Source organism: Anas platyrhynchos, chromosome Z, assembly GCF_047663525.1.
Source record: "Anas platyrhynchos isolate ZD024472 breed Pekin duck chromosome Z, IASCAAS_PekinDuck_T2T, whole genome shotgun sequence".
Taxonomy (NCBI): domain Eukaryota; kingdom Metazoa; phylum Chordata; class Aves; order Anseriformes; family Anatidae; genus Anas; species Anas platyrhynchos.
In genome coordinates, this window is record NC_092621.1 from 37340349 (window position 1) to 37364988 (window position 24640).

General features: G+C 39.4%; 1 protein-coding gene across 3 annotated transcripts in view; it reads left to right on the forward strand.

The window, feature by feature from the left end:
• The window catches only part of FOCAD (focadhesin), a 117519-nt gene that overhangs the window by 19512 nt on the left and 73367 nt on the right, over nucleotides 1–24640 (forward strand). For all 3 annotated transcript variants that reach the window (XM_038170177.2, XM_038170179.2, XM_038170178.2), the window contains 6 exons: nucleotides 4719–4820; nucleotides 6917–7121; nucleotides 9623–9829; nucleotides 10299–10386; nucleotides 11053–11255; nucleotides 13306–13563. In XM_038170177.2, the coding sequence (XP_038026105.1) occupies nucleotides 4719–4820; nucleotides 6917–7121; nucleotides 9623–9829; nucleotides 10299–10386; nucleotides 11053–11255; nucleotides 13306–13563 (1063 nt within the window). The remainder of the gene's footprint in view (nucleotides 1–4718; nucleotides 4821–6916; nucleotides 7122–9622; nucleotides 9830–10298; nucleotides 10387–11052; nucleotides 11256–13305; nucleotides 13564–24640) is intronic.

Sequence of the window (24640 nt, forward strand, 5' to 3'; positions counted from 1 at the left end):
CAGAAGTAGCCTGGAAGTCATTCTCACTTTGGGTGAGAACTGAGCATTCCCAGTGGACTCATTCTCTCTCTGGTCTGGCATAAAGTTGTCCGCTGGTTTCCTGTGAATATTAATATGCCTGTCCAGTAACCCAACCTCAAGCTGAATGGAGTGAAAGGGCAGGGAAGAGCAATTTTTATGAGAAACGTTTGTCAGCATCCTCAGTCCAGTTGGGTTATGGCAGACATTTATAGCACCTTGGCTACACATTTTTGCTGGAAGCCATTGACTTTTTTTTTTTTAAACGGACTAGTGTTTTCTTATTATTAATAATTCACTTTGCGTGGTTTTGTTGTCTTAAAAATTCTGGAGAGCTGTATTTCCTATATGTTCAGCTTGTAATAAACTTTCTGAAATCAAAATATAGAGAAGATAGAAAAATGCTTTCAAAATTCATGTTAGATGGAATAAAATACTACATCATGTTTCTGAAAGGGTCAGGGTTACAGCGGCACGCATAGAAATGTGTTTTGACTGCAGACATTGTTTCCTCATACAGAAAAAGCAATCCATCACTGAATTTGTTCTCCAAATCAGATTGGAGCTCTCTCATGTCCAGAGATGGAACAAAAAGGTTGAGGTGACCTTAAAGTTAATAACTTTTGTTTTATTGTTGTCCCTTCATAAGACAACTCATTGTTTCCCTAGATGCTCGCGTATTTACAGCTGGATAGCTATGTCTGGTTGCATTTTACTTTATCCTGAAGCCACTGGCAATAGGTTAGGATAGAAGAATTATAATGATGTGCATTTCATACTGTTGTGTGAGGGATCCTTAAGTTTGTGCTGAAGATAAATTTCCTGGTACACACCTAATTTTCCTACTGCCAAAAGCATTACCAAATGTAACTTTCTTGTTTTGCTTGTTTTGATGTTTCATTATTAATCACTGTTCATTGTGGAGCTTAACAGATTTCTTTTAGTGTCCAGTTCAGTGCAGTTATGTTAGTATCAGAGCACACAAAATTTGCTACAAAAGGCTTACTTTTTTTTTCTGGATACTAAGCCATTTTAATTTTGGACTTGACCTGTCATGTGCCTACTTTTTAAAGGCTTTACTGATCTCAGCAGGAGCACTTAAATATCTAAAGATACACTCCTCTCAGTAGGAAAGGTAATTAAATCTCAAAGTAGTGAAAAAGGTATTGAAATTTTGTCCAGAGAAGCTGTAGATACCCCATTCCTGGAAGTGTTTAAGGCCAGGTTGGCTGGGGCTTTGAGCAAGCCGGTCTATGGGAGGTGCCCTGGTCTAGTGGGTGATATCTCTGCCCATGGCAGCGGGGTTGGAACTCTGTGGTCTTTAAGATCCCTTCCAACCCAAGCTGTTCCACGATTTTGTGATTCTGTGAAATGAGCAGATGTTGTCGCTCTGTATGTCTCATACTTGGCTGCACTCTTTCAAGGTTCTGGCGTGATATGAATTGTATTATTTCTAGCTAGCTGTGTCAAAAATGGTCCTGTCTATGATTTCCTGGACTCTAGTGGTAGACGGGCAACTACTTTTTTTTGTTTCCGGTATACTGTGTGTGGTCTTGGAAAGTTATAAAGTGACAATAACCTTAGTATTTCTAGTCTTTGTACACAGATTGTAGGATACTATTCGTTAAAATGTTTGCAGAATCAAGGAAGGTGGGCCTTTGAAGACCACAGATAGAAGTAAACAAATTTTAGGGTAATGAATATGGCAAGTATGACACCTCTAGCTCCCAAATGAATACCAGAGCTGTAATGCATGCATCCTTATGATCTTACTTAATATATGTTTTCTGAACGTGCTGTATGTAGTCCATCACATTGGTCAGTCTTGTGAAAGTCCCTGTAATTTCAAATTACTTATTTTCTTGAAGAGAATCACACCTTTTTTGAAGAAAAATTATTTGAGGAACAGAGGGAAGAATTCAGTGTAAAAAAAATATCTTCTGTGCTTCATGAATTGTTCCAGTGACTGATTTAAGCTAGGTGCCTGAGTAAGCTGAAAGCTACCAGGGAGATTGCAATGAAGACAGATCTAAACTCTTTTCAGCAGTGCCCAGTGACAGAACAAAACACAATAGACACAAACTGAAACACAGGAGGCTCTCTCTGAACATTAGGAAGCATTTTTTCAGTCTGTGGGTGACTGCGCACTGGCACAGGTTGCCCAGAGAGGCTGTGGTGTCCCTCTCCTTGGAGATCTTCAAAAGCCATCTGGACATGGTCCCAGGCAACCTGCTCTGGGTGTCCCTGCTTGAGCAGGGGTGTTGGACCAGGTGGCCTTCAGAGATAATTTCCTACCTCAACCTTTCTTTGGTGATGTGAATTCTTTTTTGGAGATTTACGTACAGTAATTTAAATTACACTCCTTTTAGATTAGTTAAAGTGATGGAAGGCATTTCCATTTTCCATTTGTCTTTAGGAATGACAACCTTGTAGGTGGTCTCAGAGGTCATATTAATCAATCATGTCTCTATCAGTAAAAAACAAATACTTATTCTTGATGCCTAAAAGCATATTACGAAACTTTTTTGCCGTGTGAATATGCTTCTGTAGCAAAAGATGCTTTTTAAATCAAAGCGAGATTTTCTATATATTTGCACGCAAAGATCCTATGTACTTTGAAGCTCTAGAAAGAAACAGTTGAACAAAACTTACTTTCTCTTCAAAATCTAAAAATATTTTATTAAAATTGCTGCATTTTTTTTTTTTAAATGGGATTCCTGCAGATCTCAGTTCACTTCACTTGCAGCTGAATTTGTTTGGTGCTGCTGCAAATGCTTGTGTTGGTAGCACAACACTGTTGAATATGAGTGTGTCTAAATTTATTTTTTGTTGCCTTCTGTAACAAAAAGACTGCTTCAGATCTCGGACTTCCTGCCTCCACTACTTTTTAAAAAACAACAATGACGAAACCAAATGCTGCTATAAATCTTTTCTAAGAGGCTCATTTGACTCCATCACTTGGTAGTGAAATTAACAGTGTATTAAGAAAACTAACAGCTTCTCCAGTGCAGTGTTTCAGCTTGCATACATGAAAATCAGTTTGCTTGTAAACACCTGCAAGGAGCCTTAGTATATTTTGGATGTGTATGTGCTAGATGTGCGAATGTGCTTTCTTTTTATTTTTTTCCCTCTCAGTTCCTTCTTACTGTTTTATTTAAAAGGCCTGGTGTCTGAGGCCAAGTCTCTTGAGAAGAGATGTACCGCTTAAATTGGTGCGTCTCAGATAACTCAGTGCTGTAGACAGTCAGTACACACTCAATCAATACATACCAAGTCTCCTAGTAAGTAGCACAGATTTGATGAGCATGCAGACAGGAGTGCTGTTAACTAAGCTGAAGGTGATGTTCTTCATCAGCTGTAGTTTCTAGATTTATGGTGCCTCTCTGTCTGCCAACCTTATGTGGTACATGCGCATCTGTTGCCTTTCCATTTATTCCCATAGCTGTGCTCTCTAATCTTGTGTCTAGCAGATCTGTGGGAATCAGCAAGACTTTCCCCTTGCAACTTTTCTGTCTTGCTATTAGGAATGTTGTTTCAGCTCTGAGAGCAGGGAGGTATCCGGATACATGCTGTTAAGCTGTTGGTATCCCGGAAAAGAGTCTACGGGACCATGCTTGTAGTTGGCTGAAGCAGAAGAGGGAACTGGGGAGAAAGAGGATACTTAGCAAGCACATGAGAGTAAGGGTTATAGTAAGCAGGAGAGAGAGTAAGTCATGGCAAGGACAGTGGGTGACTCCAGAAAAAGGTGTTGGAGACAGTGATGAATTTGTTTCACGTCAGCACTTCTTTCCAGTGCGCCATCTCTCCAGGAAATTTAATATTCAGGCTCCAGTACTCCATTTTCCTTTCTCATGCAAACATGCTGTAGTACAGTAACTTTAGTTTTGCTTCTTAGAGAACAAAAAGTGTACTTCAGGCTCCCCTCACCTCCTGCTCAGCTTCTCTTCCCACCTGCTCCTATCACTGTTTGATGGGAGCAATTGGTGTTTAAGGGTTGTCACTGTTCAATGGGTGCTTAGCAGTTCGGGGTGTGGGTGGCCTTCAGTCATGGACTCTGGAGGTGGGGACAGTGTTGGTGATAAGAGATTGATCTGAGAAGAGCAAGTGACTCTGAGGTCTCAGTGGCCTTTCCAAGTGTGACAATTGTCACAGGGCTGGCAGAAAAGAGCACGTTTCTAGGCTGCTGGTGTGGCCAGCTGTTCTCTTCTCCCTACCCCTGAAAAAGGACTGGGGGGAAGGATAGTCAGTTGTGAGCAGGTCTAAAGTATTTGGCAGGACAAATGGTCTCTGGCTTCACACACTGGATATTTGTACATGTGCTTGAAAGACTGGAATGAGTTGCGCCTTGGTTGAAATTATTCTGTGAGTATTACTTGGACACTACTGCTAGAGCCTAGTGGTGCTAACAGTGCAAGTCAGGCAACACAACTAATCAGTGATCCTTAGGTGTTGATTTTAAACAAAAATAGAAGAGGGTCAAAGCTTTCCAAATAGACTCTTCATTTTATTCATGTTTCCCAAGCATCCAGTAAGATGTGCTCATTTGATAGTGTAACAGTCATAGCAAAGCTGGTAAACGGAGCTGGTAATATGAGGGAACTAAACTGTCTATTTCAGCAGCCACTTTTATGCTGATCATAGTTACCTTGTACGCTCATGTTTTGCATTGTAGACCCAAATATGATTTCTCTGTATTTCAGGAACAGTCCTCATCCATTAATCACCATCCTTGAAAACAGACCCGAATGCTGGCCGGTTCTACTGCAACAGATAACAGTATTTTTCCAACAGTGTCCAGAGAGGTAAATAAATGAATGAAAAAAAAAAAAAATGTAGATAACTGAATTGAGTCAGAATATTTCTTTCTTGAAGGTAGCTGCAATGGTCAAGGTTTGTATGTAAGCAGTAAGAAGAATGTCTTTCAAAACAGATAATTATAAGATGTAATGACACGATTTAAAGTTTAAAATCAGAACAACACAGTAATAAGATGATCCATAAAGAATCCAGGTTTTAATTTTGATTTCTTAACTCTTCTGTGTTAATATTTTTTTTCATGGATTTGGAGAAATTTGTGCAAAGTTGATAATATTTTGAGAAATTTGCTTGAAAACAATCAATTTTGATTACTTGCTTTTGTAAGCAGAGGTAAAAATAAAGTCTCATAATAGTAAATAATATATTAGAATATAATATACTACAGAGAATAATAGTAAAAAAAAAAATGGATCCCTGTTATATGCCAGATACCATGGATACTGTAATTGAGCTACTAATGGAAAAACACTTTACTAATCCCATTGAAAACTGTGCTCTTCGGCATATTTTGGCAAGTGGAGTTTTACAGGGATAAAAAATGATCGATGTTTGCCAAGATTTTGATTCCTTAGATGAAGATGATGCAGATATAAGCAAAACATGCAAACAATGCAGAGAAAGCATGGGAGTTTATATCTCATACCTATGGATGAGATCTCTACAAACGGTCCATAATTCTTGAAAATCAACGGCACAGTCATGTTATAAAAAGTCTTAACAAGAAACAAATATCTAAGTTACCAACAATTTCAACATTCTTTCATGCTCATCTCCAAGAAACTTGTCCAATAAATCTTCAGTGTAAGATACCAAATGTTGTAGCAGCCTTGCAGGCAAATGTTTTTAGTGATTTTTAGAGCCATATGTATGCATTTCAGATAAAAAGGATCTCTTTCCTCCTGTTTTCTCAAAGACTTGTGCAAATCCAGCACAGCAATGGTACAGTGAAACTGACTTCTGTATTCTGTTGCTCTGATTAAACAAGTAAAATAAGTTCATTAATCTCTTAAATGTCTGGTAGACCTTAGCTATGTGATCAGCAGTGAGACTCTCAAATAAAAAAATAAATAAATAATTAAAAAAAAAAAAACAAAACACGTTTTGTTCAATTTAAATAATCAGAGTCTTTAAAATGTTATCTGCAGATTTGTTTCTCTACTCAGCTGCTAAATCTGGGACTCATGAAGAGTCTTGTCAGAGGTCTGACTGGTGGAATGAACTGTGAATTTGTTACTGGTGTATTATATGGCATTAAAATAGGAGTTAACCTTACTTGGCAGACACCTTAAACTCCCTTGTTGCTTTTTGTATAAAGGTTTCTGTGGACTAACTTCTATACTGAGAATATACTGACGTGGGTTTATTAGGGAGTTATGTTCAAGCTCTACATCAGGGTTGAATCTTGTTTGAAACAATTTTGATTTTCTGTATATTTTTAATGTATTGACCATTAACTTAATTTGCTTGTTCTAATAATGTCAAGATGAGCTGGTATTTGTAACATGGTCAAACTGGAAGACTTATTCTATGGTAAATTATTTGTCAGAAAGCTATGTAAGTTAAACCACCTGTTTTTGGCCAATGGTCTTTAACAACTATAGGAAACAACTAGGAAGGAATGGATGGCTCTTTTTAAATGAAATCATTTCTTGTATTTTGAGGTGTTTCTGAATAGTGTTGTCCAAGTACTGCTTCAGTATGATACAATAGTCTCTTGGACATTCAGCAAGGAAAGTCACTTTCTTGAATTGATGACTTAAAAAAAAAAAAAAAAAGAAAAAAAAAAGCCGTGTGTCATGATCTGCAAGTATATTTCAAGTCATACTCATGCTTAAATACTGTCTTATCTGAATGCACTTCATTGTATAATTGCTGTTTGTGGCCTTGTGTAAGTTCTTTGTGCCAGTAAGTCAAACTGTTTTTGGTGAGAACTATTAATGCTTGTCATAGCACCTTTCTGTTAATTCTATCCTGTAAATTACTGCAGACCCAGGGAATGTCACATTGCTTGGGTTTTCTTTGTAGCTTGTTCAGTTTATAGTAGAAAACAATCTTGGCAAACTTATTTTTTGAACTGCAGGGCACAAAGTTCTTGTGTTGGTATAATGGCTCCATTTCTAAGATACCTGTATTGTGAACCATCTCAGTTACGGGAAAATGCTGAACTGCGAATGGGATTACTTAGGATTTTACTTCAGCCACGTGGTCCAAAGCACACTGAAGCACCATCTGTGCTGGAACGCCAGATTCTTCAACTTCTATATGATTTGATTCCACACCTTCAGGTAGAGTTGTTGCCTAACATTGCCTTTTATGAGTACTATCAGGGCAGTGATAGTACTATTACTGCCTTTCAAGTGTGCAAATATAGCACTGTCTTCCATTTCCTGTAGACCTCATTTGTTGATAGCAGAGAAATCTAATAAACTGTCTGTTCCTAGGAGAAAGTGATTATTTTTTAGGTGTTTAAATCTGCCTATTAAGATGCAATTTGCAAGATGCTTACAACATCTATTTACCATTAGTTGCTCAGGAAACATATGGTAATCTTGTAGGAGATACCCATGAATATTGTTAAATTGTAGTCTATTTGTCAAAACCTTATTGTCCTGTTAACTTAAAAATTGTGTCAAAATGAAACAAACTATATGAGAAGCGTGATTTAAGTACTTCTAGGTATTTCTGTGTTCCTCTTTGTAATAGAAGGATTAATGGATCTAAAGGCAAAACTTAGTCCCTCTGTAATATGCTGAAGCTTTTGAATGTACTTTTTAGTTGACAATGACATTTGCTTGGAGCTAGGATTCAGTTTTTCTGTCCCTTTTAGACCTAGGGTATTGATTCAAGTTAATAGCTCTGCTTTGCCTCATGCCTTACTGTGACATTGGTCAAGCTTTTTTGTTCTCTGTGTACCTTTTTCTTTACTCCGTAATACAGTTAGAACACCATCTTTAATTTCAAGTAAACATGATGTGTTGTGGTATTATTGCCATACAGAGAGGGTTTGAAAATAGTCATAATGTCAAACTAAATAGGCTACAAGGAAATATAGTAACTTCTTTCTCCTAGGGATTTTACTAGTAAAGTATATTTTTTACTGGTAGCTACTTCTCACAATGTAATTTGTATTACAAATAATGTATATTGTATAAATAACTTGTATTATACACACGTGTCATGGACAAATAATTTTTATTATACACATCTGTCATGGTTCAGGTCTAGTCTTTGTGATGGCAAGTACTTGCTGTCCTTTTTAGTCATAGGGATGCTTCTGATTTTTTGTCTTTATTCCACGAGATATTCAGGGAAACATTGTGTCCTTAATGTATGACCAAGATTCTGACTTGGTAAAAATTAGCCACAAAATGGCACTGAAGACAACCTGTAAACTCAGTTATGAACCTTTATTTCCTCTGTGCTCATTGGGACTTCCACCTTTTTTTTTTTTTAACATTAATTTCCATTTTTTAAAACTTCTGTGAATACTTTATCTTTATCCATTGTATGTTTCTGCCTGGCCTGAGATCATTTCACAATGGAAAGGGAAATACTGCTTGAAGAAGCATGTTTAATGTACTGTCATTCCTTCTCCTTTCTTCTCTGAACCCCAGGTTCTTCTTAATCTTCCTTTAAGGCCAGCCTCACTTAATCCTTTGTTCTGAGATATTAGGAAGAGTTTCTTGATGGAGAGGGTGGTCAAGCACTGCAGTGGGCTGCCCAGGGAAGTGGTGGAGTCCACATCCCTGGAGGTACTTAAGAGATGTGTAGAAGTGGCACTAAGGGCCATGGTTTAGTGATGGGACTTAGTAGGTCAGATTGATGGTTGGGCTTGATCTTGAAGGTCTTTTCCAACCTAGACGATTCTATCATTCTGTAACTGTAGATATGCTGAAATGCTTCCTAATTGTATTCCCTTACAATATCAACCACTGGTCAAAAGTACATTTGGTCACTTGCAGACTTTTCTGCTGAAGAATTCAGTGAGCATGAGGGTTCTGGTTAGAGCAGATGATTCACAGAATTTACTCAGAGGGACTAACAATCAAGAATAGGCAAGGCTGCTGTGTTATCCTAGTGCTGGCTTCAGGGTTTGTAGCAGAATAGCAAGGTTTGCTTGGAACTGGAACTTCCAAGTGCAGAAATGTAGAAGTGCGATAGGCATATCTGAAGAATTAGCATTTTAAGGCAACCTGTTACTGGAAAACTATTTGCTTGGCTTTTAAGTATAGCACCAAGTGCTTTGGGATATGCCACTTCTTTGAGTATGGCTTTTCGTTTCTTGTAACTGTTAAATTACGTGGTGCTCTGGAGGAAGATAATACAACTGCACTTCTCTTTTGAGACATACGTGTATGTTAAATCTTGGTTGCATTACAAGGAAATATCCTAAAGCAGGATATTTCTAGGATATTTCTGTTACAAGAACATAATTGTGTGAAATCCCCATACAGGTTGTTTTATTTGGCTGATAGAACCCCAATAATTGGATGTATTTGCTACTGCATTTGAGGAGCATGGGATTTTTCTCATCAGCTACCAAGAAGCCTTTTTATTCATTCATGTGTTTCTAATCCTATTTTAGGACCTTAAATCAGTCAATTCTGTAGTAATGTATATCAAAGATTCCGGAATTTAGTTCATAGATATATCTTCAAAGTCTTACTAATGTTTGCAATGAGAAGACTGTAGAGCTAGTAGAAGGTAATGTTAAAGCTGGGGGAATCCTGCATGGATAGGGAAGGGCAACTAAACCAGAATGTGTTTTTTAATTACCTGTTTGCAGCTTAAAGACTTGCCACAAGTTACAGAAGCCTTGTTTTTTCTGCAAGAGCTGTTCCTCAGCCTGTTGCGCTACCCCACATTTTGGAAAGACCAGTTATCCCAATTTTGTCTGCAACTGATATGCTTCTGTGAAGTGTGTTTAAATATAACAGGAGAATGTTCATCTTTGATATCCTTAATAGAGGACAACTTTGAGCTTTTAAAAGAGGTAAGAGCTTGGGGGGGCAGGGAGGGTTAAAAAGAAAAAAGCAAACAAATAAACAAACAAAACCCTTACATTTTAAGAATGTTGTGTCAAAGACATGATGTTGATGCATGACATTAATCTGCAAGTGACCAGTGCTGTTTTGAAAGCTTTTTTTTTTCATGTTTAAAAACCTCCAGGAGGAAAGAAATTAACTGGTGCTGTAATGTGTTAAGTTAGCTTTTTACCAAAAAAACTGGTTTAAACTGAGTTAAAAAGGTTTGAATGATGTAACAAATTATGAAGTTGTAGTAATTCTATTAAAATACTTCTAACACCCTATTTGTATTCTTCATTGCATACACTGTGTCACTGTGCATCCACTACAGTGTATGGAGAAACTCCTTAAGGAGTTTTGTTTGCTGTTTATTTCTACTATTTATCCCCTCTAAAAACAAAGATAACTTGAACCTCTTTTTCTTTTTCTCTGTAGGTGTTTCCAGCAGAACAGTGTATAATTGGGCTAGCATTTCTACTGCTGCAAACACCAGAAAGTCAGCAGAAGTCTGTCCTGAGTCTAGGTAAAGTGAAAGAGGAATCCACACTCTGAAGACTGTGTATATACTTTTGTATTTGGAAAATAGGCACTGCGTTCCCCTGAAGTTAGATTGAGTTGTGAAATGTTTTTATTTAAGTAGCATGTTTCCTTGATTTAAAAAGTAATGTTTGATGTGATGGCAATAAGGATAATTTTTCCCTGACTTTCCCAATGAATGTTACTGTATTCTAAGCTCCCTGCTGTCCTGAGGTTTGTTTGATTTTTAAATCCACAACAGGACCTTCTCAACTGAGATTCATGCATTATGATTGGTTTCTTCTGACAGATCTGAAGAGAGCAATCTTGGCAGTCTTAGTGATGTTTGAGCTTTTGACTTAACAGTTTTGTTTAATGGAGTTAGTTCAGTAAAAATGAGAGACTATGCTACATTCCATTATTGTATTTCTTGCTGCCATCAGGTATTTTGCAGTAAAGAACAGAAGTATATGGGTGTCTAAATAGCGTTTTACCAACAATATTTTGCATTTTGACTCTGTTATGTACGTAGTCTCAATTCTTGAGACTGTTACTTTGTTTGATCAGAGTGTTCCCTGGAAATGTTTATTTCATACTTAAAAGTAAAAATTATTATTTTTTTTCGTTAATTGATCTTTTTTTTTTTCTCTTTGTCCCCACATTTTTTTAATAGCCTGCAAGATCCTTTCCTCTTCAGAAACGCAGAATGTCTCAGCCACAGCCCTTGTTTTGGTGATGCCTGTGCTACAGATTTTATCTTCTTCATCTGTTGGGGACTGCTTACAAGAGGATGATTCTGGAGCTACCAGGCAGCAGCTGGCTATAAATCTTTTGGGAATGTTACAAGAGGAGGGTGTGAAGGATAGAAAGGAAATGGTAAGGCTCTGTGGTTTGGGCTTTGTTTTTTGTTTTGTTTTGGTTTTTGGGACAGATAGCAGATACATGTAACAGTTTGCTCCATCATGCTTATCTGACTAGTAAAGACTACACCTATTAGCTTATCCATATAATATGTTGCATGGAAACAGTCAAAGCTATGTATAATACATAAAACTAGACTGCTAGTAAAATGTAAGTGTGTATGCTAGATATCACTTTATTTATTACATGAATTTATTTCCTTTAAGAGACCATATAGAATAAAGAATTCACCAGCACCGTTGATTAATTAACAGGACTTGGTAGAGAACTATATCAGCTTTACTTATTTTATCTCTTTCAGAATCTTGCTTATTCTGCTGATTTATATGCTTTTTCTTACCAGCTGGTTATCTTGGCTCATTTTAATCTGTGCTGTTGTATTTTGGTGTTTTCATTTTTAATTTGTTCATGTGGGTCCCTCTACCTATCTGTTCCCTCTGTTCTGAGAATAGGTGATAGGAAGTTTCTTGATCAAGATATACTTACCACTGTAGAAGCTAAGCTTCCTTTCTTATTTACACCTCTGTTATTTGGTGTTGGGAGCGTGTTGATGTGATGACTTGGAGACAGAAAAACATACCAAATCCGATTTCCTTGTCCCAAAATCTCACTCCAGTTTCATCTTCCGTTTCCTACTCTACTCAGAGTTAGTGAGGCTGCACCTGGAGTCTCTCCTCTGGGAAAGACTGAGACACTGGGACTTCTTAGCCTAGAGGAGAAGAGTCTTAGAGGGGATCTCATTAATGTATATCAATACCTAAAGGGAGGATTCAATGAAGACAGAGCCAGGCCCATTTCAGTGGTGCCCAGTGACAGGCTCAGAGGCAATAGGCACAAACAGAAGGTTTTGTCTAAACATCAGTAAGTGCTTCTTTACTGTGCAGGTGACTGTGCACTGGCACATGTTGCCTACAGAGAGGTTGCGGAGTCTCTGCCTTCTAGGAGAACTTTGGAAGCCACCTGGGGATTGTCCTGAATAAGAGTATTTAAGAACTTAATTCAGTTATGGTGTATTTTCTTCATAGTTTTTTTTTTGGTAGTGGTGGTAATGGGGAATTGTTCAGCTTGTTAGGACATGGCTAACCTTAACTGCATTTTTGCCATTAAGGGATTTGTGTATGCTTTTCAGTATTGTCAGCCTGAGATTTTCTGCCTATCTTGCTTGAATGAAGTGCACCATTAAAGTAAAAATATGGTGATAGCTTCTTTCCATACAGGTGAAGTAACAGGAGAAAGGAGAGAGTATAATTGTGTAACACAGCCTTATGAGAACTAAGGAGGGGTGGGAAATATCAATATAGTATTTCAGGCTCTAACAACTTCAGCAGTTTTTCCAGGCTTTAAAAATAAAAAGAAAAAAAGACTTTAACAGCCTGATCTTGTTTTCAGATACCAAGATATAAAGTTAGACAACTAAACAGCATAACTTACAGTAATGCTCTTAGTCGACTCTGTGTCCTTGGATAAAGTTTAAGTAGCTATATCTATGGCAGTTTCACAAATTTATGTTGTCGATTGCAAATTTATCAAGAGGAGATTGTTAGCTCCAAGTTATCTTGTCAGCCAAAGATTGTGGCATTTTATTGAGTGCTATGAAATGTAAGAGGATTTCCTTAAAATATGTAAATATTGTTATTATAAGCTTATACTTTTGTGATGGACATGTCATGATCAGGAATGTAAGGTTTTTAGGCACTCCAGTTTTATTATACACATTTTAGTGCATTTACCTACAGGAAAGATGGATGCCAAATAAAGGGTAATCTCCCAAGTAAAGAATTATCAATGCATTCAATCATCCTTAGTAGGAGAATTCACATGAAGGATTGTAAAGAAATGTATTGTGAATTATTCCTTACATTTATTGAGTTGAGATTCTCAAACAAAATACTTGCTTTGGATGACAGAACTGATTAAGTTATTGTTTGTTTGGTTGTTTTTTTGTTCTTTCTTTACCTTATCTGTTGGATTGAAAGTTTTGTTTCTGTGTTTCACTGGTTTTCAGATGTCCTGCAAACTCCTTTTTCCAATAACCAGCTCTTACAGTTCATTGTACACCACCTGGAAGATTGTAGAGCTCATGAAAGAGAAGACTGCAGTTACTGGCTGGTTATCTTCAGTGAAATCACTGCTACCTATTACAACTCAAGTCCCTGCCCATGTTTTCCTCCTGCTGGCTTATCTATTGATACAAGAAAATGGAGACAGTCTTCGAGATGTACTCCAGACTGCTACAGAAGTAGCCAAAGCTGATTGTTCTCAGGTAAAAACTTAATGTTACTGAATTTTGCTGCAGGGATAGGGCTTGATTCTGCAGCAGGAGAGGGACAAGGCTGCCACCATTTCTTGCCCTCAGGTCCAGCAAGTGGTGAGACTGAGTTTGTGTTCCCAGTAGGTACATGCACATGGAGCACGTGTGCATCACATATCTGTGGCTGTATTTATATAATACAGAGATGCAAAGCACTCATGAACACAAAGAGCGCCAGTGGCCTCATGCTGCTCCCCTTTTCAACAGTGCAGGTTGAAGGTCTGCTAGTGGGAATGCGTATATGTGTTCAGTATGGATGTCTGCAGCAGCAGGGCTCAGACACTGTGTACATGCAGGTTGGCCTCTGGATCCCGGTCTCCCCATTTGCTGGCATCTGGACCTAAGAGCCCCTGAGGCCACAGCTACGCTGCAGTTGTTGATACAGACTGCCCTCCACTCCAACATCCACAAGTCTGTGCATGTGTGTGCACCCAGCCAGCTGGACTCCCCTGTGGGGAGTACCCTTAGAGATGCACGCATGAACATGTACACACTTGTGTATGTACACAAACCCAAAGCTCACCAGAACTCCCCTGGTCCTTTTTGGGCTTTTCAAGATGAAAAATTTTGTGTGTCATGTACACACAAATACGTATGTATTATTTCTCTGTTTTGTAGTGTTTATCGGTTCTTCAGGCATAGGAAAACAACTGGCTTATTTAGTGAAACTACTTAATTAGTATGAAAATACAACACAAAAAAAAAGTTGAAAAGAGGCTACTAAACCATTTCTGGCTTTTGTTGATTGCATATTGCTGTTCCCTGTGTCCTTTTGTGGTTACTGGAGGACTGCCACGTCCATTATAATGTATGCAGTCGTGCTTTTTAAAAATATCTCCATAGTCTGTACCATCCTTCCTTCCTTCAGTAGTGAATTCAAGCCAGATTTATGCAGTATGCTTATACTTTCTTGCCTATTTTAGAAAGATGAATGTAGATACCTGGCTTTTTAATGTAGATACAGTAATATGTAGCAGAAGAGTCATTGTGTATAAACAACAGTCTTAACTTGTGAAATAGAAAAATGTGGGGAAGGGAAAAGTGTTGCTTCAAGTCTCAGATATGCTGTAAAGACAAGTTTGCTTCACTTTTAAAATTACTTTCTGTTTCAAATAGCTATCTAATCTGTAGCACAAAAGTTGGGAAAAGATAAGGCTTATGGAGTGTGTGCTTGATGTCTTAGGGTACTGAATTCTGCATTGCAGTCCAGGATGTGCTTGCTATTAAACATGTACTGAAACACTATGGACCAATATACACTGCTCTGGGAGATAACTGTAGTTCTCAAACTGAAGAAGTTTCTAAACTCGGTGCCATCTCCATCTTTCGTGGGTTGCCTACAGTTAACTTTCTTAAATATGTCTGTTCAATTTTCTGTCCAATGCTCCTTTGCTTTGTTGTTTTCTTTTGTGGGTGTTTTCCACGTGCAGTAGATTGAAACAGATCTGGGAGCATGTAATTTCTTGAATTTTTTTCTCAGCTTGATTGAACTTCTTGTATTTTGTAAACTTTATTGTATTTCTAGCATTGTATACAATCATATTCCTGTGTCATAGTTGATTTTTGTGGATTTTAATTATATTTCAGAGTCACAGAATGCTTGAGGTTGGAAGGCATCTCTGGAGATGTAGTCCAATTTCCCTGTTCAAGCAGGGTTCCCTAGAGCACATTACCCCAGACTGTGTCCAGACAGCTTTGGAATATCTCCAGGGAAGGAAGCTCCACAGTGTCTCTGGGAAGCTGTTCAAGTGCTCAGTGGCCCTCGCAGTAAAGAATTTTTTCCTTATGTTCAGACAGAACTACCTGTATTTCAGCTTGTGCTTATTGCTTCTTGTCCTGTCACTGGGCAACGCTGAGAAGAATCTGGCCCCATGTTCTTGACACCCTCCCTTCAGATACTTACCCATATTGGTTGGATCGACCTAAACCTTCTCTTCTTCAGGCAGAATCGTCTGAAAAAGCCCTAGCCTATTCTCACATGAGAGATGTTCCAGTCCCTCGATTGTTTTAGTAGCCTGTCCTGGTTCCAGGTGGGGTAGAGTTGATTTTCCTCCTAGTAGCTGGTGCAATGCTGTGTTTTAGATTTAGGATGAGAATAATGCTGATAACACACCAATGTTTTAGTTGCAGAATAGTGCTTACAGTAAGTCAGGGACTTTTCAGCTTGTCATACCACCCTGCCAGTGAGGAGGCTGGGGGTGCACATGGAGCTGAGAGGGGACAGAACCAGGGCAGCTGGCCCAAAGGGCCATCCCATACCATATGGCATCATGTTGAACAATTAATGTAGGGTGGCTGGCCCGGTGGTTGGAGGGAGCCACTGCTTGGGGATGGGCATCAGTCAGCAGGTGGTGTGCAGCTGCATTGTGCATCATTTACTTTGATCATTATTATCATTATTTATTATTATTATTTATTTCTCTTCCTCTTCTGTCCTATTAAACTGTTTTTATCTCAACCCATGGGATTTTACTTTTTTTTTTTTTCTCCTAGTGATTCTCTCCCCCACCCCACTGGTGTGTGGGGTGGTGAGCAAATGGCTGTGTTGCTGAGCTGCCTGCTGGGTTACACCACAACATAGCCCTTTGCTGGACTTGCTCCAGTAGCTCCATGTCTCTCTACTTATATTTCTGGACCTAGTATTGACACCCTAGTATTAGGGCACCCTGCTATCTACAGGCCATAAACTAGCCCCTGTGCCACTGCTCAGAAACCTCTGAGACCTGCCATTCAGGCAGTTCTCAGGCCACCTCATGGTCCACTCATCCAGCATGCCGCTTTCTGAGCTTGCCTATGGGGATATCATAGGAGACAGTGTCAAAAGCCTTGCTTAAGTCTGGGTAGACAACATCCACTACTTTACCCTCAGCTATCCAGTCCAGTTGTCCCATCATAGAAGACAATCATGTTAAGTATGATTTCCCTTTGGTGAATCTGTGGTGGCTACTCCTGATCACCTTCTTGTCTTCCACATGCTTAAAGATTGTGGTGTAATGACCACTCGGACACCGGGATTTCTTTAAGGATCAATAACTTCAACTACTGTATTGAGGACAGCCTCCCTTCTTATACCATTAGCTCTACAAGTGGTACTTTCCCAGTAGCTATTCATTTGTTAACAACTTTGCCCGGCAACAGCAAGCATTTAGCCACTTACATAACTCACTTACATTCTTTATGTTATCACATGATGTTATCACCAACTATGGGGATTGTCAACCCCCATGGCGATACTCGCACGAAAGATGGACTCCAAGTTTCAGGGACTGAGTGAGGCCGGCTGCTCTTTAGTTCCTTGGGTCCGTCTTCTTGCCCCTTTTTGAAGACTGGGGTGACATTTGTATTCTTCCAGTCCTCTGGCATCTCTCCGGACTGTCATGACCTTTCAAAGCCAATTGAGTGTCCCAGCAATGATGTTAGCCAGCTCCCTCACTACTTGTGGGTGCATCCCCTCAGGACACATGGACTTACTGGATGTCAGGTTTGCCTAAATGATCTCTAACCTCGTTCTTTTCAACACAGTTTTATTTATTTATTTATTGGATTATATGTGAGAATGTTGTGGTTTAACCCAACAGGCAGGTAAGCACCACACAGGCATTCTCTCAGTGTTACCCCCACCCCCTGCCCAGTGGGTAGAGAATTGCAGGGGGGAAGGGAGGAAAGGTAAAAGCTTCTGGGTTGAGATAAAGACAGTTTAATAGGACAGAGAGGAAGGGAAAGATAATAATGAAAATAGTAAAAGAATATACCAAGCAAGTGATGCCCAATGGTATTGCTCACCACCTGCTGACTGATGCCCAGCCTGTCCCCACGCAGCCTCACCCACCCCCCACCCTCTGGCCAGCCACCCCAGTTTATTGTTCAGCATGACATTATACAGTGTGGGACACCCCTCTGGCCAGCCTGGGCCACCTGTCCTGGCTGTGTCCCCCCAGCTCCTGGAGCACTCCCAGCCTCCTCGCTGGCAGGGCAGCACGAGTTGCTGGAAAGGCCTTGGCTCTGTGTGAGCACTGCTCTGCAGCAACTAAAACATCTATGTGTTATCAGCATTATTATTTATCCTATTTATCAGCATTATTATTATTAATCCTAAACCCAAAACACAGCACCATACCAGCTACTAGGAGGAAAATTAACTCTACACAAGCTATAACCAAGACAGAAGTGATTCTGACTTCTGTTTAGACACATAGTAACAGATTAAAAATTCTGTTTCTTAGTCTGGAAAACGTGGTGGCCTTCTGCTGTGTAATTACTCATCAGGACTGTGAGCATTATGTAGGCATGGAAGAATGTGTAGAATGTGTTCGTTTACTCAAACTGTAAGATCATTATTAGGGGGAAAAGAAATTGTATTATTTACATCTTAACTAAAGTGACAAAAAGCCTTTGGATGCATTGTTCTACAGTGTAGTTGGGTTTCCAAGAAATGGGTGACCTCCAAATATGTTTAACTCATGGCATTTCTCACTACAGCTTGATGAAGTAGACTTCATCATTTGGAGGGAGAAATTTAAAAAGGAATGTTTAAGTGTCATTAAAAGGGTGTTTGATTGTGGTGTCTGTAGCGATAGTGACCCGCAGAAAGCTGACTCCACAGTCAGATAGTACAGTAGGTGTGTTTATTCAGTGCTGGGCAGCACAGGAGGTAGTCCCACCAAAGTCGTGCGCACCTGACGTGGCAACTTGCCTTGGTTATATGCAGTGAAGAGTTACATATGCATGAAGTTTCACAATATACCTATACATACGCATAACCTGTCCCCACTTCGTATTAAAATTAGTTCCAAGGAATCATTTCCATAAACTCCTCCCATCCGCGCTTGCGCAGTGTATCCTGGTGGTGGTTGTCTGGGGGTCGTGGGGATGAAGATTGATGACTCTTCCTCGTCACCGCTAGTTGACCTCCTGTCTCTGTGCAGACTCAGTTGCTCCTTCGCTCTTGTCCATCTGCAGGACCACTTTCTGCCAGTTTCTTAAGATAGGCTCACACTCTTACTAGGAGATTGACCTTGGTAAGGGGCCCAAGGCTTCTTGCTTTAGTTAATTTGCACAATGCACCATAGTTAGCAAAGACACTAAGTAGCATCCTCATTTAATGCTGTCAGTGCTCTGTCTCTACTTGATAAGATTCTCCTAACTCCCTCTCTCAATAGCACTGACTTTTCTTTTTGGTCTGGAAGAAAACAATGGATGTAGCATGTTGGCAACAGCTATAATAGTGAAGAGAAAATTGCAAACTGAACTGAAAAGTGCAACCAACTTAAGTTCTGTAACACAGCTGTTGCATACTTCGAACAACAAGAAGCCATCAATTAGACTGAAGAAGGTCTCTGGTCAATTTACTGTTGGAGTGTATTAATGCCTGTTGTATGTGAATTAATTAGAGAAGTCTTGAACTTTGTTCATTTTATTGTATTTTGTAGTTCCTGTTTTGTCCTGTGTGTGCTGCTGCTATTAAGCTAACGTTAGTAACGTAGCATTTCATTTTTGTGTACATATAGTTGATTACAGAGTCAAAATAATAGTGTTTATACAAATCTTGAATCTCAGTGTTGATATTTATTTAACTTTTTAAGAACCACCTGCAAGGTTACACATTTTATAATTTTGAATTTACAATTCAAAATAAGAACGGGACCTAGTTCCCAGACTGTTTCTTCTCTTCAGAAATATTTGTTCATTGTCCTTGGTATACTCCTTGAATCATGTGTGGAGCTGCTATGGGATGTTACAGATCTGGATTCAGTGGAAACGATGAGATACTGCAAGTTAAAAATGACTCCTCATAGCTAAGCACCTGGCAGAAATACACAAAATGAAGTAATTATCTCTTTTGTGGATATTTCTTCCATTCTTTCTTTGTCCGTTTCACCATCTTTTCTTATTTTCTTATAAAGATTGCTATTTTCTTGCCCATAAATTAATTCTTTATCTAAAACTATGGATTTTAAATCCTTCTATTCTGTTGTAACTTTGTACCTCTACTTTCCAGAGCTTGGCTAAACAACAGAGGAGAACTAAAAAGTGTCTGGAAAAAAAAAGTCTGATTTGCCTGCATGCTTGCACAGAACTATTCTTAGAGCAAAAGATTTTCTCAGCTGTGGCAAGAGGCCGTCTGAAGATGGTTTTGCTGCTCCAGGGAATGCTTGGTTTCCTTTTCATTTGTCACAGTTTTTTTTGCCACTCTGTTTAAACAAAAATATCAGTGCTGCGTGTTGTTAGTAAAACATACTGGATCGTAAGTGCTCGGTCTGTGGTAGGAAGAAATAAGAGAAATAAGCACTAAGAGTTCCTAAAAAAAACTTTTTCTGCATTACAGAATTGCAGAATGGTTGAGGTTGGAAGGGACCAACGCAGGTCGTCTGGTCCAACTCCTCTGCTCAAGCACAGCCACTTTGAGGAGTAAGCTCAGGGCTGTGTCCAGATGTCTTTTGAATATGTCAAAGGATAGAGACTCCACAACCTCTCTGGGTAACATCTGCTGGTGCTCAGTCCACTTCGCAGTGAAAAATGCTTCTTGATATTTAGATAGAACCTCCTGTGTTTCAGTTTTTGTCACTCCTCAGCCACTCCTCATAAGAGAGGTCTTCCCTTAATCACCTTGGACTCTTTCCAGTATGTCTATGTCTCTCTTGTGCTGGGGGCTCCAGTACTGTACTGGACACAATCCTTCAGGTGTGGTCTCACCAGTGCTCAGTAGAGGGCAAGGATCACCTCTCTTGACCTGCTGGCCATACTTTGCCTGATGTAGCCAAAAATACCATTAGGTATCTCTGCGGTGGGGGTGGTGTGCTGGTTCATGCTGAACTTGGAGTCCACCAGGACTCCAGGGTCCTTTCCTGCAGAGCTGCTTTGCACCTGGCTGGCCCCCAGCATGTCCTGGTGCCTTGGGTTTCTCCTCAGGTGCAGGACTTTACTCTTCTTGTTGAACTCCATGAGATTTCTGTCAGACCCTTTCTCCAGCTTGCCCATGTTCCTCTGGATGGCAGCACAACCCTCCGGTGTATCAGCCACTCCTCTCTGTTTTGTGTCATCTGCAGACTTACTGCAGGTTCACTCAGACCCATCATCGAGTCTGTTTAGATGTTAAATAGGACTGGACCCAGTATTGAGCCCCGGGGTACAATGCTAGGTACTGGCCTCCCAGCTAGATTTGATTCTGCTGACCACCAGCCTCTGAGGTTTTCGATCCACCTCACCGCTCATCCAGCCCATACACCAACAACCTGTCTGTGGGGATCTTACAGAGGGCAGTGTCCAAGGAGGTGTGCCATACTGAAGTCCAGGAAGACCATATCCACTGATCTTCCCTCATCCGTTCCAGGCATTGCTAACAGGTTTCTGTTCCGAGTGTTTCACATATGACTGTAGTCTTCAGGGGCCTGGGGTTTTGGGTTACATGAGGTATAATGGGCTTCAGGGACTTTGCCAGTTAAGACTTATTTGACCAACATTAGTTGTGGCCTGCCTTATCTTATGCTATTTTAGCCCTTATTAAAAGGTAGCTTACTGTGCTGGTTACAAGCTTGTGGTGCATGAAATATTGACAATATTGTTTAAGTGCAAGTTGGAAATGTGGCAGAACAAAAGGATACAATTTCTCATGTCTCACCTCTAGGAAAAATGAAAGGAATCTTTTAATGAGCAAGCAGGTTAGGAATAAGATTGTATTGCTGGAAGATGACACTTCTGTTTCTTACATGCTGCTTAAAAACATGTTTGATGGGAAAGAGGTGAAGCTAATCAATGCCAAGGTGAAGACTGTAAAACTTGCAGGTATGAAAAATTGTGGTATGACCATGGCAGTGTGATCCTAAGGCAGCAGTCAGAAATCACTGTTTCAGATGCATATTCTTTTGTAACTGCATGAGACTCTTTTTGGGGGGAGAGAATGCAAAGCTTAAGGTAGCTTATTGGTGCTTTATTGGCATAACTTTTTTAGCAAGGTAGTTTTTAGAACTTCATTTCCATGCTTTCATTCAGAAGCACCTAGTTTTATTCAAGGGGCAGGAGCAGGCAAAGTGAATTGCACTTGTAAAAGCACAGCAGTGCTTGTGGAGAGCAACCTGTGTCTCATCTTTAATGTAGTTTCTTCTTGCAAATCTCTTTTCTGTATGCATTCAGAACTGGGAGCAGCACACCCCAACTGTGGCTGTTTTGCCATGCCTGCTAAATACTTTATAAGCAGGAATACAGGCTCTGGGCCTGGTAAATGAGTTGATTATTGTCAAGCAGAAGAGTGGGCAAGTCTGGCTGTATGTTCCAACACCTGCAGTAGACATATGTCTGCCTATTCTGAGAAACTTTTCTTTGTTTCTGATCCTAAGTGCTGTTCATAAGCTAGTTTTCTTCTTGTGACTGCCTGACTATGTGAAGACCATCAAGGTAGCTCAGGCTTTTTACTTTGGTTTTCCTGTTCTTGTCTTCAAACTTGACTTCTTCATCTCAAACTTGGCTTGCTGCAGTAGGTCTTCAAGATCTGTGATGAGTCAGTAACATATTGAAGACACTGAAAGAGTAAAGGCATAATGCTTTGGTTATTAACAATTTGATGTAGTTGTTCAGCGTGTAATTTGACAGTGATTAAAAGAAACACTAACCTGCTGAAAAAACATGACAGAAGTAATATGACACCTGGGCAGCATGGCCTGAGCTGTGCCTGTTGGGAATGATTCTGCTCTGAATTTCACTGCAGCAATACAGGATAGCACAACTGACTGTAAATTAACAGTTTTAGAGACAAACGCAAATGAAAGTCAGCAGAGCTGCAGAAGCTTTTGACAGATACAGGGAACAGGATTAAAAGTTGTTGTATAGCAAGATGTTAGTGAATTTATTTACTTTGTCATGTTGTGCTGATTTAAGGCTAAGTTTTTGTGGACCAATACAATAAATAAGATTGATTGATGAATACAGCCTCTTGAGCTAATGATGCCTGTCTGTCTACATCAGAACTAAGAAGCCTTTCATTCTGGTAAGAAAGTCCTTCATTGGGAAAAACAGCTTCTGCCCAGATACAGTTTCAGCTTTCCCTTACAATTGCATCATATTTTTTTGTTTCCCTAATGATCAGTAGAACTCCATGTGAATTAGAAATTGTTGTTTAAAATGCAAAACACAAGCCCGAAACTGTTGATCACCTCTAACTGGGGAATATTTAACTTGCTAATAGGGACTACAAATGGTGAATTTTTAGTCTTTTAAATTACTCTGGACTTTAAAATACTTTGCTGCAAAATATGCAAAGTATTCAGATGTCTTCTTAGTAGTATCACATAAAGCAATCAGTATAATTAGTATTATAGCTGCTGTTTGGATGGATAATGTTTTAGAAATTCGGAGTGAGAAGAATAGTGTGTTTGGGTTGATGTTTCCCTTCTCAGTCCTTACTACAGCCAAGGAGACTTGCATATTCCACTGTTAGCACTATCTAATGTGTTACTGCCTTCTAAATAATATTCTTTATTCTGAAAGATCTTAATGCTTTTAAAACTGGGACTTATTGCCTAGCTTAGTTGAACTTGGGATCTCCTGGCACTTGTCATGCCTCTGACAAGTTATTTTAGTTCTGAGTCTACTTAATGGCTCCACAGAGATTACAGTGCAGTACAGCAGTGCAATGAAAGGTTATCACGTTGTTTATTGTAGATGCAGTGCTCTCTCTAAGGCAGGAACAATTATCTAGGGCTTGGCTTTCTTTTGGAGTTAAAGTATTTGGGGGAGAAAGCAGTGGAGCTCACATATGGGAGGAATAACTGATTGCTTTGATAGTCGGTAAAAAGAAAAAGTAAAGAAAGTAAGCTTAGGCTAACAGACCTCACAGTTTAGTATTGCGAAAGGTAAATAAAATGTCCATGGGGCAAAATGAGAAAGCGTGAGCTTTGCAGACAAACCATGGACTACCTCCTGTACTACAGCAGAGTATGTGAAATTGCTAAGGCATGCTGCCAGTGAAGTTCTGTTATTTTGTGGTTTGGACAATTGGTGCTGATAGTTGTGAATACTGAATAAAAAGACTACAATGCAAAATCTGAGTTGAAGAATTGTGTTTCCAGATAAGACAGGGTCAGAAACAGAAAATGCACTTCTAGAATGTTATCCTTTATATACTTTTCACATTTACTACAGCTCTACAAGTCAGGTTCACAAACAAGATCTCCATTGCCACACAGAATATTGTTCTTATGAAGAGCCCATAGTCACTGGGATAAATTAATGGAGCATTTCAAAAGCTGTGCTAGGTTTAAAAATAATTAGTATAACTGGTTTGGCAGGCATTTTTCTAGATTTGTTTATTATTTTTTTCCTTATCCTTTGCATGAAGTCCTTTCCAGAGGACTTCAGTGTATGTACAGTGTGTTATGTCCTTCACCACTTAATAAAAGCTTGAAAACCTTGTTGTGTTCTGTGATGAGCAATTATATTAGATCCATTTTTAGCTGATGCATTTTGGAGTAATGATCTGAAACATTGTCCAAGAAAGTCCAGAAATTTTTTTAAAAGGCTGATGTATGAAGAGTACTGTGTGGGCTTTTAGGCTGCCTTAAATCAAATGACTGCAGAGGCTGCACTGACACATGCTGTTCATTAAAGACTTAATATAGTCCTTCTAATCGGATGAATTTTCTTGTTGTGCAAAAACTGTTATTACACTCTGTGTGAAACCAGCCATGCTGCAGGAGAAGAAATTAAATCGTCTGACTGAGAGGTCATTGGTGAATAGTAGCAAGAGATCTATTACCATTATTAGAGGATTATGAGGCTCTAGAGGACATCCATTCTTTTACAGTCTTTCAACGGCTGGAATGAATACTTCAGAGAACTACATCCAAAGATGCATTATTTCATGATCTTTAAGAGTGAGAGTGGAAGAAAAAGGCAAAATACTTCTTTATTCAGGAGACCTGGTTTAAGAATCTGTTGAAATAGATTTGGCCTGCTCAAGTCATGCCTGATGGTGTTGTTCCACATCTCATTATGTGAACTTTGGGAGTAGCTGTTGGGGAATGATCTTGTTGTAGTC